The 21,654-nt window shown below is 34.9% G+C and overlaps 1 protein-coding gene across 1 annotated transcript in view; it reads left to right on the top strand.

Moving 5' to 3' along the window:
• The window catches only part of SEMA5A (semaphorin 5A), a 1,142,184-nt gene that overhangs the window by 847,755 nt on the left and 272,775 nt on the right, over positions 1-21,654 (top strand). The window contains exon 15 of the mRNA XM_053715801.1: positions 4,615-4,822. Within this exon, the coding sequence (XP_053571776.1) occupies positions 4,615-4,822 (208 nt within the window). The remainder of the gene's footprint in view (positions 1-4,614; positions 4,823-21,654) is intronic.

Below are 21,654 nucleotides of genomic sequence, written 5' to 3' on the forward strand. Positions count from 1 at the left end.
TTTTTGTAATTTTAGATTATTTTTTGTAATTTAATGTAAGGTTTTATTTAAGTTTAACTTAGTATTGTGGTTAATTGAGGGGGTGTTAGGTTTGGGGGCCTAATAATGAAATTAGTTATTTGCATTGTGGGAGGGTTGGTGGTTTAGGAGTTAATAGGTTAATTAGGTTTATTGCAATGTAGGGGTTAATAGGTTAATTAGGTTTATTGCGATGTTGGTGGTTGGTGGTTTAGGGGAATGCCCAGTTAACTTCCTAATACTGCCTACACCTACATCTTGTTATAGCTACACTCCCAGGAAATGCCCAGCTAACTCCCACAGACTGCCTACACCCATGTAATGTCTGCAATCTACCCGACTAATAAAGTATACAAAAAAAACTCCCTATTATAACTATAGGAGCTTTTCATTATACATTCTATCCTATTAAAATGATATACATTGTCATGTCTAATGCATATTATTTTAAGTATTGTATCTCATTTAAAATGTAGTTATTTTTTATTGTTCATTTTATTATTTTAAACATTTTTAAATATGAATATCATAAAAATGATTTTACATCATTTAGTTACTTGACTGCAAAGGGCTCCAATGCATATATATATATATATATATATATATATATATATATATATATATATATATATATATATATATATATATATATATATATATATATATATATATATATATATATATATATGTGTGTGTACATATGTATTTATGTGTTTATATGTGTCTTACTGTATATTTACTCTACATATTCACATTACAATGCCCTTTTTATTTACAACGTACAATATATATATATATATATATATATATATATATATATATATATAATTATATATATATATATATATAATTATATATATATATATATACATAGATAAATATACATATTGATACATGTATATGTATGTAAAGCCCTTTGCAGCCTGAAACATCTTATCTTAGAGCCCTTACAACTATTTATTGCAATATTTTTTTAATAATGTTTATCAGATAGTGTTATCATGAGTGAAACTGAACTGTGAATTATTTTTTTTTATATTTTTTTGTGCTACTTTAGAGTGTAACATTTACCCAGAGCTCTGAGGTCAGGCTATTCTGACATGTGTTAAATTCAATTGCACTTGAGTGAACCCATTTACTTTCAACGTGCAATATGCGCACCACTACCAACATGTGCAAACACCCGCAACAGTTAGCACTTCACTCGTAATCTGGCCCATAGTCAGTAATGAAGTTCACTAAAATGCATATTTTTACAAGGGAGAGCAAATATGACAGGAGCATCCTGCACTTATTACAACATTTTATTTTGAAGCACATAGACATCAAATTACATTTTTCTCAGTGGAATGTACCTAACATTAGTTTCTAGTTTTACATATATATGGCTTTTCTTTCACTTTAATAAGATAAATGCATGTTTTGAAACAAACACCTCAGCCTATATTCGGCAAGATGAAACTACAAGGCCAGGCTACTGGTATAATATGCTTAGATCATTCTGATACCATTTGCAAGGAAACTTGATATACTCTAGGAATTCCCCTGTTAAAGGGACACTCAATCAAAATTAAACTTTCATTATTCAGATAGAGCATGCAATTTTAAACAACTTTCTAATTTACTTCCATTAACAAAATGTGCACAGTCTTTTTATATTTAAACTTTTTGAGTCACCAGCTCCTACTGAGCATGTGCAAGAATAAGTGTGTATGCATTTGTGAATGGCTGATTGCTGTCACATGGTACGTGTATGCATTTGTGATTGGCTGATGGCTGTCACATGGTACAGGGGGAGTGGAAAAAGACATAACTTTTAAAATTGTCAGAAAAAAAATCTACTACTCATTTGAAGTTCAGACTAAGTGCTATTGCATTGTCTTGTTATCTTGCATTTGTTGATTATGCAAATCTACAGTGTTGACTGGTCCTTTAAGCCCACTGGCCAATGCAGCAAAATTAAAGGGACATGAAACCCAACATTTTTCTTTCATGATTCAGATAGAGAATACAATTTTAAAAAACTTTCCAATTTAATTATATTATTTAATTTGCTTCCTTCTCTTGTTTTCCTTTGCTGAAATGTTTATATAGGCAAGTTCAGGAGCAGCAGAGAACCTAGGTTCTAGCTGTTGATTGGTGGCTGCATATATATATATATATATATATATATATATATATATATATATATATAGATTGTGATTGGCTCACTCATGTGTTCAGTTAGAAACCATTAGTGCATTGCTGCTCCTTAAACAAATTATACCAATAGAATTAAACTAATAAGATAATATAAGTAAATTAGAAAGTTGTTTAAAATTGTATTCTCTATCGGAATCATGAAAGAAAAAATTTGGGTTTCATGTCCCTTTAATTTCACAATAGAAATATATGGAGCCCTTCATATTTTAAGTTCTTGTTTACAATTTCAACTTTGGTTTTGTAAATACTGTGCACCTTAAATGCACGTTTTACTGTCTACATTAAATTTGGTCCCCCCCCCCAGTAATGAAAGGATGATTTGAATGGAATAATGTTAATTTGTATTTTGAGGATGTGTATTGATCTTTTTTTAATTCTTTATTTTAAAAATGTCCAAATATACAAATCTGCACAGGTTTTTTTTTAACCAAAGACAATACAGATTTTACCAAATTAATCAGCACATTTTCAAAGTTTATACAAAATATATTTTGTATGTTTATATGATTTATTATGCATAATATGATTTTTAGAGAGTGCATTAAATGTGATTTTGAAATGCTTAGTTTATTTGGCATTCTCCTGTATGTTTGTGTCTTGTGTGATATTATGTTAAATGGATATTAAACTGTGATCCTATAGAAAAAAACAAATATGTTAAAGCAAAGTAAATGAAAAAGAAACTTTAAAAAAGATTGTGTAAAAACAGCAAACAATATACTTGTTTTATTAAGCCCATGCCCACAGGGAGATAAGAGAGCAGACATGTTTTGAACTTAAGTCGCATTCTTCCTCAATTGAACATGAGCAAAACAGATATACTTGTCTCTTTTAGCATTAGCTGAATACTAAAACAGCTCAAGTTACTCTAGAAGTTTTTTTTTACATTAAAGGGACACTGAACCCAATTTATTTCTTTCATGATTCAGATAGAGCATGACATTTTAAGCAACTTTCTAATTTACTCCTATTATAAATTTTTCTTTGTTCTCTTGCTATCTTAATTTTAAAAGCAGGAATGTAAATCTTAGCAGCCAGACCATTTTAGGTTCAGCACCATGGATAGTGCTTGCTTATTGGGGGCTTACATTTATCCACCAATAAGCAAGCATAACCCAGGTTCTCAACTAAAAATGGACCGGCTCCTATGCATCACATTCCTGCTTTTTAAATAAAGATAGCAAGAGAATGAAGAAAAATTGATAATAGGAGTAAATTAGAAAGTTGCTTAAAATTGCATACTCTATCTGAATCATGAAAGAAACAATTTGGGTTTAGTGTCCCTTTAAGTTAGATTGACCTTTCTGTAAAGACCATAGCCTCCTTGTAACAGGAAGCAATTGACACTGCACAAATGAAGTTAAAAAAAGAAATAAAATGTCAAATCCTTTAAAAATGATGAATAATACATATAGCAATAATTTCTATTAAAGGGACATGCCACCCACATTTTTTCTTTTATGATTTAGAAAGAGAATGCAATTTTAAACATCTTTCTAATTTACTTATATTATCTAATTTGTTTTATTCTCTTGATATTCTTTGATGAAAAGCATATCTAGATATGCTCACTAGTTGCTGATTGGTTGCTGCACATAGAAGCATTGTGTGATTGGCTCACCATGTGCATTGCTTTTTCTTCAACTAAGGATATTTAAAAAATGAAGCAAATAAATAATGGAAGTAAATTGTAATGTTGTTTAAATTTCTATTCTCTATCTGAATCATGAAAGAAAGATTTTGGGTTTAGTGGCCCTTTAAGTATAAGCTACTGCTTAGTGCTTTTTTATTGCAACAATGAAACAGACAGTTTAAAATCCCTTTAAAATTGCAGGTCAGGTGACTAGGGCCAGTAAAACACCATCAAATCTCATGTTGGCTAGAGGTGATATTGCTTTAGAAACAATCACATGTTTAGAAGAGGTAAAATATGGACAAAGCAGAACTGAAAAAGGATCTTTAAAACAGAAGAAACAACAAAGATAAGCCACTGAATATTTCATCTTTTGTGCAAACATGTAAAATGCAAGCAGACAAGATTGGTGTTTCCTATATATGGGAGGATAAATGTGTCTTTGTGATACATTTAAATAATTCTCACCCCTTAGCAGTTAAGCTCACAGGCCCAGCCGTTCTGTAAATCAGCTTCATGCAAGGTGAGCAACAACAGTTAGCAACTGGTCTATTATTTCCTCTTATAAATGTTAATATTGTATATTGCATCTCTGTTTATGGTCTATGGAATCTGCTGGTTAATGTTGTATATTTCACCCCTGTGGAATCTGCTGGTGCTCTATAAATAAATTATAATAATAATACTTAGTTTCTTATTGCTCTGTATCCTTTATTCCTTCTACTATGTAATAAAGTCTCTTTGTTTTTTTTCACCTACAGATTATGGTACGATAAAAAAAGTTCTTGCTCCGCTTAATCAAAACTCAAGTAGCTGTCTCTTGGAAGAAATTGAGCTTTTCCCCGGTGGACAGAGAGAATCCATCAGACGATTACAGATTCTACATAGCCAAAGTATCCTGTTTGTGGGTCTGCATGGTCATGTGATAAAACTACCACTGAAGAGGTGTCTGTTCCACAAAAGTCGCAGGTACAGTTCTTAAGGTTAAAACTCTCATGTGTGTCCAATATGTAAGTTACATTCTACATCTGATTTGTTAAAGCAAAAGTACTTTAAAACTTGATTTAGAAGCATAAAGGGACCTAATTTAAAAAGGCAATTGTAAGAATCAACAGTTTTTACCAATATACAGTACATATTTCCTCCTCTTACATTCATCACCCTAGTTTATTTTTATTATTATTATTATTATTAATAATAATAATAATATTAACCTTTATTTCTGATTCAGTAACATTTTATACATAGATATACAAGGAGTAACAAAAATAAAGACAGGATAATTGATATGTAAACAAGCTTATCAAAAATTGTTCAATAGCGAGAACTGTAAACGTAGCATTAAATGGAAGAAAATATCCTTATAAGTGTCTATAAACTGTTGACAGTATAAGTGCTCAAAAAAAATAAATCCTATTAAAAGCCGCACTCTTTGAATTATAGCCATATTGGTTCCAGATTGGCAGGGAGTGTGCCTGCAGCCACTCTGGATCCAATGTGTTCGTAAATCATTGGACAGCACTTTTTGTGAATGGGGGATAGCTGTTCCTTTGGCATTTTCAAACTGGCCAAATTGACAGGAAAGTGCTTTGGCTTTTTAATGCTTATATTGCCAACTTTTTTTGTGAATACGTATTTATTTTTTTAATATACACTATGTTATGAATATCTTTTGTTGAAGGTTAATTGTATTATATATATCCTCTTTCCTGTATAGTCTTTACTGTTTCTTTATGTTTCCTTGTTTTCCTATGGCATTGATTGCTATTTTCTTTTAACTTTGTTTATATTAGGCATGTAGCACTTTTGTAAACTGATTTGACTTAGGAAGATTATTTATTTATATATATATATATATATATATATATATATATATATATATATATATATATATATATATATATATATATATATATGTATACATACACATTAATACAATCCAAGGGTGTTTAATATTACTAATAGTTAAAGGGACAGTCAACACCAGAATTTTTGTTGTTTAAAAAGATAGATAATCCCTTTATTACCAATTCCCCAATTTTGCAAAACCAACACTGTTATATTAATACACTTTTTACTTCTGTGACTAACTTGTATCTAAGCATCTTCTGACCGCCCCTGATCACATGACTTTTAGTTATTATCTATTGACTTGCATTTTAGCCAATTAGTGCAGTGTCTGCCACTAGCCACAAGCGTGATCACAATGCTATCTATATGGCCTACATGAGCTAGCTCTCCCCTGCTGTGAAAAGTAAATAAAATAGAGGCGGCCTTCAAGGGCTTAGAAATTATCATATGTGCCTTCCTAGGTTTGCTTTCAACTAGAATACCAAGAGAACAAAGCAAAATTGTTGATAAAAGTAAATTGGAAAGTTGTTTAAAATTACATGCCCTATTTGAAAAATGAAAGGTTTTTTTTGGACTTGAACGGTCCCTTTAAGAAGCTTATGTCCTAAGCTCATGGAAATATAATGCCTCTTTACACTGCACATTTTATATTATACCAGAAAATGTAGTGATGCAATTGCCTTGAAATCATGCCAAAATAAAGTCCTATCTCTTTAACTTAAAGGATAAAAGTCCCCAATATGTTTCCTGTTCCTTCTTTCAATGTCTGTGTAATTCTGCAAGCCATGACACATGGTGTAGTATGTCTTGGTTCTTTAAAACAGATATAGTTATATGGAAATTACTCACATTTTCTAGAGCAAACATATTTTCCTCAATGCTAAATATTTCCATATAGTTAAAGGGACACTGAACCCAATTTTTTTCTTTTGTGATTCCGATAGAGCATGCAATTTTAAGAAACTTTCTAATTTACTCCTATTATCAATGTTTCTTTGTTCTTTGCTATCTTTATATGAAAAAGAAGGCATCTAAGCTTTTTTCTTGGTTCAGAACGCTGGACAGCAGTTTTTGATTGATGGATGAATTTATCCACCAATCAGCAAGGACAACCTAGGTTGTTCACCAAAAATGGGCCGGCATCTAAACTTACATTCTTGCATTTCAAATAAATATACCAAGAGAATAAAGAACATTTGATAATAGGAGTAAATTAGAAAGTTGCTTAAAATGTCATGCTCTATCTGAATCACAAAAGAAAAAATTTGGGTTCAGTGTCCCTTTAATGTCTCATACGCTGCCGCTCCCCAGCACAGTAACAATGTAAAATGGGACTAACGAATCCGACACGTGTTTCGCCTTGTGATTTCTTGCTTTCAGGATTGCACAGCCATTGAAACATGGAGATGGAAACATATTGCCGACACATTCTTTAAGTTAAGATAAGACTTTATTTTGGCATGGTTTTAAGGCAATTGCATCACTATATTTTTGTGTATTTTAGTGATTAGTATTGTTTGTTTACATTTGATATTATATTTGCTTCTCATATGTCTCTGAACTGAGTAGTCTATTATTATCGCCTTCCCTTTAGCCCTATATAAAGCAGTAGTTTAATCTTATTCTATTGGTAAGACACAGGGAGCAGTGAATTCTTGGAGATGTGGGAATACTGGATCCTATTTAAGAAAGACAAAGTTATTTTCTCCCTTCCGTGTGTGTATTAGGATAAAGCTTCACCCCTCACCCTATACAATAGGTGCATACATATAAATAATGAAGAGAGCGGTTCTAACACCGGTTTTACTCACGAGTCCATGTCTGCGCTCGGTCCTGGGGAAGCAGTGCAATACCTCTAACTGCTCCCCTGTTCAAGCATGCAGGTATCCTCGACTTCAGTGAGACCGTGTAACCGCTTCCAGTCGGCGTCTGACGTCACAGTGTAGATCCGCTGTGCAATCCAATTGGGCGGGTGAGGGGGCTTGGTCTGGAGTCCGTAAACGGTATCCTCATTGGCTTGGAGTAGACAACAAACATCAAAGGTACAGAGGAGAACCGATACAACTTGGTGCTTCACAAAAAACTTTTCTTTATTCCAATAAAAACAGCAACTCCAACGTAAACATGCAACGAACACACTTCAGCAAAGTGCATAAATACAGGATGGTGGCCACTAATGCTGCTGACGCGTTTCGGCTACCTGTGCCATAGTCATAGCATGACCAGTGACCCTCATACCTAGCTTAAAAAGGTGTTGCTTGTATCTCATTGGTTAAGAACACAAGCACACCTCCTGTATGAGTGGCTTTAATTATGCCTCTTTTTGCGTGCACAATGATAATAACAAAATCTTCTAAGGATATATGTGAGTCTCTGACCTGTCATGATTACAATAATATGTTACATAATTTTTTTTTTTTATGCATCTATATGTATATAAATGTCCGTATACATTCATAGAGAGTTATACATCATATTGAATATTGGAAATAGAAACATATATATAGCATATCAATCAGATACATTCCATACGTGGCAGATAAAGTGTCTAGTGACTAAAAGCACCAAAAACCAGATAAGTGCATAGGTAAAACGGGTTTATAATAAAACACTATGTTATCCTATTTTATCATAATTTCAAAAGATGTTATTAGTAAGTGTTATATTACTGTGTATATGTATGTACAGTCTAAAAAGGGTATGTGACAGGGTGGGGAAGAACTGGGACACTATCCTCAATACCAGATATTAGTGCCAGAAATTAATGAGATCAAACTCACTGTTTAATCCATATGGCTTTCTGGTTTTTAGCTTGAGGATCCAAAATACTTCCTCTCTTGCTAATAGTGAGTCTCTATCCTCTCCTCTTTGTGGGGGGAGGATATGTTTTATTATGGTCCAATGTAGTGAATCAGGATTTTTATTGTGGACAAACGAAAAATGATTTAATAAAGGTGTCGTTAGACTGCCTAGTTTGATATTGTTGACATGTTCGCGTATTCTCGACCTTACTTCACGTGAGGTCATACCCACGTATTGTAAATTGCAGTGATTGCATGTGAGAAGATATATCACATAGGTCACCCTACAGTTAAAGCATCTGTCATGTTCAAAGGTTTCACCAGTAACAGTACTGGTGAAACCATTGCCTGGGGATAGGTGACTACATGCTATGCAGTCTACATAATGGCATCTAAAGACACCTTTTGTGCTTAACCAGGAACTAGGGGTTTCTCTTTTGTTAGTAATGATTGTGGTTGGTGCTACCAGATTACCTATCGTTTTGCCTCGTTTAAAAGTAAAACGACAGCCCTTTTTAGCTACATTTGTTAGCCCCTCGTCTGCTTGTAGTAGGGGAAAGTGTTTGGATACTATACTACAAATTGCATCATATTGGTCACTGTAAGTGGTCATGAAGGTGACCCTGTCTTTTGTACCTTTGTTCCAATCATGATCCAATTTCTGCTGTTTTGTTGGCTCTAATAGGCTATCTCTTTCTTTAGCACTGACCTCTTTTTTGATGCCTAGTAGCATCTTCTTGGGGTAGTTTCTAGATATGAGCCTATTTGTTAGCTCTGTAGCTTGTACTTCAAAGGTTGTTTTGTTAGAGCAATTTCTAAGAGTTCTTAGGTATTGTCCTTTGGCAATTGCTTTAAAAACCCTATTCGGGTGGTTGCTCTTCGCATGTAATATTGTATTTCTGGCTGTTGGTTTACGATATATGCTGGTTGTAATATACCCCCTATCTTCAGTAAAGGTACCTGATAGAGTTACATCAAGATAATTAATAGTATTCACATCAGTCTCAAAGGTAAAGCCCAATCCTATATCATTGTCATTTAGTTCATCAATGAACTTTGTAATTAAGCTTGGGTCTCCCTGCCAAATCAAAATGAGGTCATCTATAAATCTCTTAAAAAAACTGGATATGCTGTTTGAACTGATTTCTATCTCCATAGATGTGGGACTGCTCCCACCACCCCATAAAGAGGTTGGCATACTGGATCCTATATAACAAAAAAGCTCTAAAGGTTGTTGATTGAATCCCTAGAACTTTGGTATTTATCATCTCTATTTAAAAACAATAGTTGCTTGCTTCTGTACTTTATTTTTATTTCAGATATAATGTTTTAGGACTTTCCCTTATTATTCCTTGCTCCACCTCCCTATTCCTACAATTTAAGAATTAATTATTTTTTTTTTACAATGGACTCGATCACAATTTATTGGTCAAATGTTTTCATCAGGGTTTTTGAAAAATAGGCACTTTACTTGTTGAGGCAACCACAAACCCAGATTTTCTGCTATTTCTTGAGTCCAAAATGCATTATCAAAATCCCTATTTTTAACATGGAATCAAAACTTTCTTGTAGTGACCACAATCCTTTTTCTCAATTCTTTTCATCAGGTTCTCCTAGACCATTTTTCACTTATTAAATTCAAAACCTAAAGTTACTTAATTAAGTCCCAAACTGTTCTTTTTTACATATTTCGGAGTATTCCAAGGGTATTTGGAATAATTCTATTATGTTGTAAATGTGCAATACATTCTGAAATGGCCACAGACACCATTTTAGTGGTATATTTGTATATATTGTCTATATTCATTAAGCCTCAGTTCATCATTATTGCATAGTCTGTCTGTAGTGGGCAAGACAGAAATACATATGTACAGTATATGTATTTTTACATGGTATTCCATACCGCTAATGAGATCTGAAGGAAATGAGAAAAAACTCAAATTATGATTAAAAAATTAGAAATCAAGTGTAGCAATCAGGTTTTTTTTTTTTTTTTATATTTCCATTTTTGTGATGGTTAGTTACAGTACTTTTGCCTTTTTAAACATCTCAATCAGCAATCATATTGTCATGAAAGGGATTTAACTACTTGCCTTCCATTTTGTTGGTTGGCAACCAAAATATTTTGTACAAGTTTTTAAGAAGACAAACCTTGTTCTGTATAGTAAGGTTTGAAAGCTTTGGCAATATTTTGTGTTGCTACATAATTGCATAAGTTAAAGGTTTCACAATTTATAGTATGAGACCTGTCAACAAACTGGAAAACTGTGCCTTCTCAATCAATGAAAAAGAAAACTATTAAAAATGTCAATATAATCATTGAGCAATCATGCCCAGTATACCAATCATGCCCAAATGCAAATTTCCTTCAGGTAGTTTTCTAGTTATCAGGATGGATTCAGATTACAATAGGTTAATCTCACACACGGGAATGATGAATTTCCTTAAACACTGTACAAAGGTATTAAAGGGACAATCAAGTCAAGATATGGAGTAGCGGTCCATATGGAGCTTGATAAATATGCCCCTAAGTGCTATTGCATTGTCTTTTTATCAGGCATTTGTTGATTATGCAAATCTACTGTATTTACTGGTCCTAAATGTAACCTTTAAATGGCCTTGTATTTGTCAGTTTCAGTTGGATACACAGTTTCAATACCTTTAACAATGACTTAACAACCTAAAGCTTATTTTTGGGATGTTTTTGAGTAAAAACTCGTTAGTGGCAGGAGCCTTATATGTGGCCAAATCCATTATAGATTATGGTTACTGTAAGAACACTCTGCCCATATAGGCTGAATTAAAATCTAAAATTTGTTGTAAAAAATATATTATCATTGACAGAAGTTTATCCTTTTATGGGATTTTTTAAATATATTTTATTTTTTCGTTCATAGACGCATCAGCTCACATTTGAGCTTCAAATGCATGTGGCTTAGAATCTGATGTATATTTTTAATTTTCAACTATGTATCAGGGCCACAATTGCTTTTGTTTATCTCCGTTTATTGCTTGATATGTCATAGCTTGATTACTTTATAGCTGGATTTATTCTGTTAATCAAGGAGGAGAGATATATTGTTATTCAGGCCTTTGCAAAAGTGTAGATTGAAGTTTCTTGAAAAATCTTATTAGTAAGAATATGTAATTACTGTGCCGTATTGCTCCTTATATGAATGGTCTGTGTAAAATTCTGAAACTTTAATTTTAAACCTTGTGGGTTATGCTTTACTGTGTAGTTCACCTTGGGAATATCGGAAATCAATGTAAATGCATTTTGGATGTTTGTTGTTGTTTGTTTTTTTAAATGTATGTCATAATGTTAAATGTTAAATATGATTCTTCAAATAATATACATTTTGGTGAGACCAGGGATAGCAAAGAGCAACAGGCCGCCAAATTTACTGAAGTCTTACAAGTCTTTTACCCCAGAAATGGGTCTAGTATGTGTAGCAGAAATATAAAACTAGATCCTGTATATGAAATTTAAATGTCTTCATATGCATTCTCAAATGATACAATACAATAAAATATATATATATTGACAACAGTATTTCTTAAATTATGTTTTATTAAGAGACAAGAAAGAAACAATACAAATGTATGTTAAATACAATTACAGGTCAGTTGAAAATGCAAATAAATGCACAAATATAACCTGTGATACGCAGAACACACATACACACACACACACGTATATATATATATATATATATATATATATATATCTATATATATATATATATAGATATATATATCAATATTTATTGAGTATACAGCATACTATGATTTTATTGATTAATCTACAGCTAGGTCTTATTTTAATGGTATAGTATATTGGTGAAATTAAAGGGACACTGAACCCAATTTGTTTTTTACCCGTGATTCAGATAGAGCATGCAATTTTAAGTAACTTCCTAATTTACTCCTATTATCAATTTTTCTTCATTCTCTTGCTATCTTTTTTTTTTAAAAAGAAGGCATCTAAGCTATTTTTTGGTTCAGATCACAGGACACCCAGGTTGTTCACCAAAAATTGGCCGGCATTTAAGCTTTTCAATTAAAGATACCAAGAGAATGAAAATTTGAAAATAGGGGTAAATTAGAAAGTTGCTTAAAATTGCATGCTCTATCTGAATCACGAAAGAAAAAATTTGGGTTCAGTGTCCCTTTAAATTAAAAAAAAAGTTGTGTGTTTACATTTGTCTAAATCAGATTTTTTTGTTTGTTACTAAATTAGTCATAATTTTATAACTGTTCTATGTCAAAGAATGTTGTGAAGTGTAAACTTGAAGATGATTTACTCTTTATAGCTTGTTTGTCTGGTTTAAGGATGTATGATAGTAAGTATTGCATTGGCAGTTAATTTTCACAAGTCCCTACAGATATTAAATAAATCAAGTGTGACAGAGTGAAGCAAAATGGTTTGCCACAGGCCAGTAGGGACAAATAAAGATTAAAGTAATTGTGCATGGGTTACCATCGTATATTGTTCATTCATAAAACAAGACTTATCTTATGTTTACTTTTAGTATTTTCATTTTTTTTTTTGGTTTTTGGCTTCTCACATAAAGAATGTAAAGGGATTATTTATATCCCTTCTTTTAATACTTATAGGGTATCAGAAAAGACTGAACATAGTTTATATTAATTATTAACTTTTATTCAAATTATTTATGTTTGTGTATGTGTGTATATAAATATAAATATTAGCGATGTGCACAGGAATTTTTTTCATTTTGTCCAAATATATATGATGTGTGTTTATTTATTTATAGGACTAGTAAGAAATCATGCTTGTCTTATATATTTATTAGTCAGCTTTAAACTTTTTCTCTACTCACTATAATTTTCTTCTTACTGGTAGACAAAACTTTAGCGATATTTGTTAAGGTGTACATATATTTCCAGGGGCTTTCTGTGACTTTGAGGTAAATGGGACTTGTGGACAGTGGCCCACTGTAGATTATTTGATGGAACTGCTATAGGATGGGTGGGATCATGTGTGTACTAGAGCAGAGCCTAACGTATCATGGGCTGGTTTGGATGAGTTAGGGCATGTAATGGTTGGAGCCATAGAAGTCCCTGGATAATTTGTCCTGACTGGGGAGGTTGTTGAAATGCCATTGGGCAGATCTCCCAACCTGTGACAATCCCACAAGATCTGAGATGTTGGAGAGTTATGATACTATCTTAAAATGTACAACATAGTGGTATGGGCCAGGATCTCTCCAAAAATATGTTTGTCTTTTTTTTTTTTTTGTATTATAATTTTTATTCAGTTTTAGATAAATTTACAACATAAACAAATAGTCATCAATCCTCGACAAGAATAAATATACATTAAAAAAAAAATCTCATTTTAGAGAACATGAGGATAGATTGGAAATAAATACCTTGTGAACATAATATAGCATAATAGAATTCAACAGTTTTTAGAATACACCTATAATTAAAGCCATCAGTTTTCTAAACAGAATTTCAATTCATCCGTTGTTTATTTAACATCTACGGGGGGGGGGGATGGGGGAAGGCAAAAAAAAAAAAAAAGAAACCCTTCTTTACCAACACCCTAGTAAAACTGTCTCGGAATGTCTAAGGGGATATATTAAATTATCTATTTCTTCCGGGGGGAAGATTTTAATTAATCTGGCCCATTTCTGGAGAAAAATAATTATTTCCCTTTCGGATGTCAAGGTTATATCCATCTGCTCAATGATACATTGTTTTTTCATGTAATTTTTAACTTCTGATATACTGGGAGTTGAGGTGTCTCGCCATTTATTAAAAATTAAATTCCTTGCGGCCAAGATTGTCATATTCATTATTTTTTTAGAGTTATGAGTAGAAGGGGATTCAACAAGGAAAACTACTTCTGCCAAAGAGAGAGAGAGAGAGAGGAGGCAATTTTACCAAAATTCTAATTTCCGCCAAAACTGCGTTAATCGAGGACAAGTCCATATCATATGGACTAAGTCCGCCGCTGGGAACGAGCATTTTGGGCAAGCATTAAAATTGAAATTATGCCATTTAAATCCTTTAAGTGGAGTGTAATAGGTTCTATATAACAACTTAATGTGTGATTCCCTGCAACTAGCAGATAGAGTAGTTTGTGTTATCGTGGCTATAGACTTTTCCACCTGGTTTGGCCCAATATCTAAATCTTGAGACATTAGATTCCATTTTTGCGATATGTAATCTAAATTGAGTTCACCCTTTTGGCTGACCAACAGGTCATACCAGGTTGAAATGGAAAATAAATTACTTTTAACAAGGATCGGCCAGCTATCTAACTTCCCCCAAGACCAAGACCAACCATATTTATCAATAAGTGAAAAGAGGTAATGTCTAGCCTGTAAATACGCAAAGAAGTCCTTATTGCTTAGTTTAAATTCCTGCTTTAGTCTCTCAAAAGTTTTAATTAGATGAGTCTCCTGATCTATAAATTGTGTGAGGTAAGTCAGTCCCAGGCTATTCCATTTCTGGAAGACCTGAGATTGAGTACCTCTTTGGAATTCCGGATTGCCACATAGTCCTTGAAATTTCGGAATAGATAGATCTATACCTAATTTACATCCTAATTTTCTCCAAGCTTGTATTATTGTATATACAGAGCTAAGACATTTCACTTCCTTAGGAATCAGATGCATAGGGCAGTGAATTAACGCTGTGGGATTATATGGATGTATTCGTAAAATAGTTCTTATTTAATAACCAATCTATTACAATTCGTGCTAAAAATACCAAGCTATAGCTGCTGAGGTCTGGTAGAGCCATGCCACCAAACCTCCTAGGCAGATGTAGTCTAATAATCGAAATTCGAGGCCTTTTGCACTTCCATATGAAGTACCGAAGGGCCTTACATAAACTCTTCCAGTCCTTAGTTTTCAGCATGACTGGTACATTTTGCAGGGGAAAAAGGATCTTAGGGAGAAGAACCATCTTGAAAAGTGCAATTCGACCAGTCAATGAAAGGGGAAAATTTTGCCAGTTCTTCATATATTCTTTTACCTTGACTAGGACTGGAGAGATATTAAGGTCATACCACTCTCGTGGATTTGCCGATATATTAATGCCTAAATATCTAAAGTGAGAAATGACCTCATTAAAAGGTAACTCAGTCATGGATGTCTCACTTTTCCTAATCCACATTAACTCTGATTTAGCAGCGTTAATTTTATAACCCGTAAATGCTCCAAAAGAATTTGTAATTGAGAGTAATCTGGGAATATTAATTCTTGTATTTGAGACATAGACCAGTACATCATCAGCATATAGAGCAATTTTTTGTTCCATAGACCCTATCTTTATGCCTTTATGATCTTTTCTTATTTTGAGGGCTAAAGGCTCAATAGCTAGGTCAAACATCAGAGGCGATAAGGGGCAGCCTTGTCTGGTGCCCCTTTGAAGTTTGATTGGACCAGATTCTAGCTGATTGATAGTCAGTTTTGTTGATGAATTTTCACAGAGACTTTTAATGAAATATACAAAATTATCTTTAAATCCAAAGGATGAGAGAGAAGTCAAAATATGCTGATGATGTACTGAGTCGAAAGCCTTCTCTGCGTCTAGCGCTATCACCGCTAAGTCCATTTGGTCTTGTGACGATACTTTCCCAGAATTGTTAAAATAGTCAAGGATCAGAAAGAGTTCTCTGACTTTGGCCGTTAAATTGCGTTTATTTAGAAACCCCGCCTGGTCCTCGTTAATGAGAGGTCCAATCTCGCTCTGTAGTCTTTTAGCTAGGATCGAGGTCAGCAATTTATAGTCAGAGTTAAGTAATGCTATGGGCCGATAGGCCTCCTTTTTTAGAGGATCTTTACCTTGTTTTAGGATTAACGACGTGGTGGATGCAGAGAAAGATGTAGGAATGGGATTTCTCTCTATGTAAAAATAATTAAAGAGTATCTTCAAATAGGGAGTAATAATCGGTGCCAAGATTTTGTAAAACTCATTAGGCAAGGAGTCCGGCCCAGGAGCTTTATCCGGCCGCAGTTCCTTAATGGTTTGATCAGATATAGGGGCATTAATTTTATTTACTGCATCTTCACCTAAGACTGGATGGTCCAAGCCTTCCCAAAAGTCTCTTGAGGCTTCCATGTCGGACTCCTTAAAGGAGTAAATCCCTTTATAATAATTTGAAAAAATTTCCAATATTTCTTTCGGGTCATTAATCATAGAGTCAGATTCTAAGAGTGAATCGATTGGGGGATTCCCTTGAATGTTTTTGTATAGTTTGGCCAGAAATTTACCAGCTTTGTCCCCATGGCGATAGAATTTTGCTTTAGATTTTAAGTCAGCTTGAACCGTATTGTGGGTCAGTAAAGTATCTCTCTCTCCCTTTGCAGCCGAGTATCGTTTCCAGTTTACAGTAGTGGGATGGGTTAAATATCTATTATAAGAATTAATCAAGACTTTCAGTGCTTGATTTTCTCTAAGACTAGTTTTTCTTTTGAACTTAACCATATATGCAATGATCTCCCCCCTCATTACAGCTTTACCCGCTTCCCATAGAGATTTTGGATTATTAACTGAGCCCAAATTTAAGGAAAAAAATTTGTTCATTTTATTCGTTAGCCAGTTTTTAAACTTAAAATTTTTGATAGAAATTTTGGGAAGAAAAACCGTCGTGAAGAGTACATTTTGCTATAAATTGGGATCTCTAATAAGATTGGGGCATGATCTGAGATAGTTATTTGTGGCCTTACATGTAAATTCTTTTTGATCTGGATGTTGTATCCTCCAAATATCTTTAAGAGCCAAGTTGCTCTCTAAAGTTCTAAACATTCTGGCCTCTGACTTGTCTCTCTTAGATTGCAAAAAAATATTTGTTTTCCTGAGTCTATCAATGGGTGTTTGTGGTGCCATATTAAAGTCCCCTGCCAGTATGACAATTCCTTCCCCCATTCGTAGAATATTGGTTTGTACCGAGTCCCAAAAATTAGGATAAAAATTATTGGGGGCATATATGTTACAAATATAAAGACAAAATTTGCCAGTTTAATTTTCAAGATTAGGCTTCTACTATTTGAGTCAAAGTATTTTGATAGCACTTCATAAGTTAACCTCTTCCCCATTAAGATGGCCACTCCCCTCTTCCTGCCAATACTAGGTGTATAAAATACCTCCTTCACCCAGGAAGTTTTCAATTTTACTGATTCTTCCACATTAAGGTGGGTCTCTTGTATAAAGGCTATATCAGAGTTATGTTTCCTCAGTTGCAAGACTATTGCCTTGCGTTTTTTTGGAGAGGAGATACCCCCGACATTCCAGGACGTTAAAATCAGTTTTCCTTTTTTAGACATTACTTAGAGAAAAGAAAAGAAAAAAGGAGAAGTTAAGAAAGGAGAAGAAGAAAACAAAAATTGCCCCCCATCCCCAGCCCCAGAAGATTAATTCTCCTTAAAACCTGAGGCAGAAGAAAAAAACAGATGAAACTATAAAACCATCTAATTTTGCTTATCAAAAATATGATTGAATACATTTGAGTTATCAAAAATCCTATTATCCTATTTAACAACTTTTTCAGTGAGAAACTTTTCTGCCTCCACAGTGGTCTCAAAAAAATATGTGTGTCCCTGGAATTCTAGTTTAGCCGGATAAATTACAGTGGTGGAAACACCCTCTTTAATTTATCTGCCGCATATTGGGGTGAGTTCTCTTCTTTTCAGAGACGTGGCATATGCGAAGTCTTGGAAAATTGATATTTTAGCCCCCTCCAAAAGCACAGGCAAATTCTTGCGGGATAATTGCATGATTTTAAGCTTGGTAGCTCAAATATCTTACAATTATAGGTCTAGGCCTAGATTTGTTTTCCTCTACATCCCTAAGTCTCCCAATTCTGTGGGCTCTCTCTATTATTAAAGGTAGCAGTTCTTGTGGAAAATTTAGTAATTTAGGGAGAGATTCAGCTGCGAACTTCTGGAGATCTAGAGAAAGAGATGGAGAGGGCGCCACATAGCGTAATATTGTTTCAAAAAGGATGATACAAAAAGCAGAGAGGTAATGCGCTTACCAATAACTGTGGTACTGTGCTGTGACCAGTACAATCTCGCCTGCTAGCACTTCAATCAGTGGCTAGTACACTGTCAGATAAGATCCTTCCTGGGACCTTTTTCCTGGACTGGGAATCTTGCTGTGAGCGTATCTTGGTTCAGCAACTTCGATATATTGCTCAATTAGGTTTTGTTTAGAAAGAGATGTACAACTTCCAAGGTTTAAAAGAATTTAAAAAGGCTTTATTATAACGCGTTTCTCAACCTCCAAGGGTCGTTTCTTCAGATACCAAAGCTTTGGTATCTGAAGAAACGACCCTTGGAGGTTGAGAAACGCGTTATAACAAAGCCTTTTTAAATTCTTTTAAACCTTGGAAGTTGTACATCTCTTTCTAAACAAAACCTAATTGAGCAATATATCGAAGTTGCTGAACCAAGATACGCTCACAGCAAGATTCCCAGTCCAGGAAAAAGGTCCCAGGAAGGATCTTATCTGACAGTGTACTAGCCACTGATTGAAGTGCTAGCAGGCGAGATTGTACTGGTCACAGCACAGTACCACAGTTATTGGTAAGCGCATTACCTCTCTGCTTTTTGTATCATCCTTTTTTAAACAATATTACGCTATGTGGCACCCTCTCCATCTCTTTCTCTAAGCAGTTACACCCCCGCTCTCTGGGAACAAGAGGAGCTGCCGACACAGAAACATCGACGATCAAGATTACCGTACTTAAACGGTCTACCATTATTTTTCCACAGCCATCGGACGAGTAAGATACACTCGATAAAGACTGAGTGACTTTTTGTGGGAACATCATATGTTTGGGTTCATATATTTTATTATATTTTTTTATTGCTTGTCTTGTATGTTCACAACAGCGCGCCTTTGTATCTCCTTGTGAGATACTATACCATTCTGGAGATCTAAATAATCTGGAGTTTCAGGGACCCCAATTATTCTGACATTATTCCTTCTTGATCGATTTTCTAAATCTTCGATCTTGTTCTGTAGTTCTCTGATGGAGATAGTATTTGCCTGTATTTTGGTGCTTTGGACTGATGTGAGATCTTCAAGATCGGAGACTCTTTGCTTCGCTTCTTCGATTCTCATCATAAATTGCTTGACCTCATTGGATAGAGAATTTAAATCTTGTTTTATTTCTAACCTGAGTGACTCAAATTTCGGGTTCAAGGCTTCTAGTATACTATTCACTAGCACTTGCGAGTCTGTGCCTACGCTGGTCCTTCTGGTGGAACTAGGTTCAGGGTGCAATTCAACTAGAGTTTCTGGCGGTGCTTTGTTCTTCCTTTCTCTGGGTCTGGAAGCCATGGCCGGCGGAGCGCTTTTGTGATGGGTTGGTGAATTTAAAAATCTATCCATAAATAAGTGCAGCTAAAAAAGAAAGTGAGGAGAAGGGTAAAAAAGGAAGGGGGGAAAGAGGAAGAGGGGAGAGAGAATAGAACAGTCAATCCCCCCTCCTCCCTCTCCTTCCCTCCCTCCTGAGGGGAAAAATGTGCTGTGTGTCTTAAGGTGATGAAATCCAGGTGAATTCAAGTGAATACGTAACTAAGCGGGGGGAAGAGAGAGAGAAAAAAAAAAGGGGGGGGGGGGGGAAGGAGAAACAGTATTCTCAGATAATATTAGCTTTACCTAATTCAGTTCACCCCTCTACCCTTCTTAATAGCCCATTAGGGAGCTGCCCATGTTCATATTTTAATATATGCTGAAATGGAAAGAAGGTCACACAAAGAAAGAAAGGGAAGAGACAAAAAAAAAAAAAAAAAGGGAAACAAAGAGTGAACACTTGCGGGTTAGCAAGGACCCTTTAGAACATAAAAGTCCTTTCGCTATTAAGAGAAAAAATGCGTTAATAGTCACCAGTAACTTAAATCATATTGAACAACTTCACAATATATACATAAAATGTGATGAGGTTATAAACTTCCGTTATAATTTTAACAGATCATATTTCACGACCGTCAACTAATTTGGTGAAAAAAACCCCACCTATAATTCCGTTAGTAATTAATCCTAGAGATAAACAATTGGCCTAGGAAGTGTTTGTCTTAGCATACCTTTAACATGTTGTCCTTGCGCCTTAAATAATAAAGATTTGAGAAAAATATTGCCCCCAAGGTCGTGGCCAGTTCTTGCCCAGTTCTATTTAGCCGGTAGTATTCCTCATACACTTGCAAGTGCTGTTATAAAGTCCCAAGTCACCCTTTAGGGCAATGTCTTTTGATTTAAGGCAAGTAAGACTTTCCCAGGGGGTTCCAAACATTAAGACACTAACTCCCAGCAATTACAGATCTTGACACAGACAAAATAATTTTAGAAGGGGTTCTACTAACATTTAATCCCCTGCTTTCTCCCACAGGGTAGACAGACAGCTAGGACCCATATTTTCTGTTTGTTTATAGCTCGATTCTAAGTAATGCAAATTTTTCTTGGGGGTAACCGCAGACAGGGGGAACAAAAAGGGCTCATCAAACCAGCAGGTATCGTAAGAACAGATATCCCTCACAGAGTGCATCTAAAAAAAAAATAAGGTACCAAACTTGCAGCTGTTCTGCACTCACCCCTCTTCCAGATTATCTCCTTCAATGCTGCCCTTCATCCCTTTATGCGCTTAGGAAATGCGCTGGGCGTAAGCAGGATAATTTTGTCCCGGGCGTGAGGGAGACTTATGCTCACTAACCTTACATAGAGAGATGAGAGATCCGTAACTCATCGAGGCTGAGCTGATGCCCTGTATCATTCGTGTCCAGTCTTGACGTCTGCCAGTCAGATGTAGAGAGGCCTCCACAGCCAGAGGGATGAGACACAATGGCAACTTTATTCCCCTCTCTTCGAGCCCCTGGACCTCAGGTGGCTTGCAGCGTTCACCAGGGAGACTCCCTGAACAGCATATCAGCAGGGTAGCAGTTGCCTGTAAAACTGCCGGTCTCACTGACTCCGACCGCGGTCAAAGTGGATATGCTCCTGTGTTGTAAACGGCCAGTGCCGTGCTCATTCCATGTGCTTGCTTACTCCTGGTCTGCTGTTTCTTCTCCCCCCACGCAGAACCGGTGGGGGGGGAGAGCAGCAGAGAATACTTGATTTCCGCTATGAAGGCAGGTGTCTTCGGGCTATCTACCCCCTCTCGCGCAGCTT

This window comes from Bombina bombina, chromosome 5 (genome assembly GCF_027579735.1).
Source record: "Bombina bombina isolate aBomBom1 chromosome 5, aBomBom1.pri, whole genome shotgun sequence".
Lineage (NCBI taxonomy): Eukaryota > Metazoa > Chordata > Amphibia > Anura > Bombinatoridae > Bombina > Bombina bombina.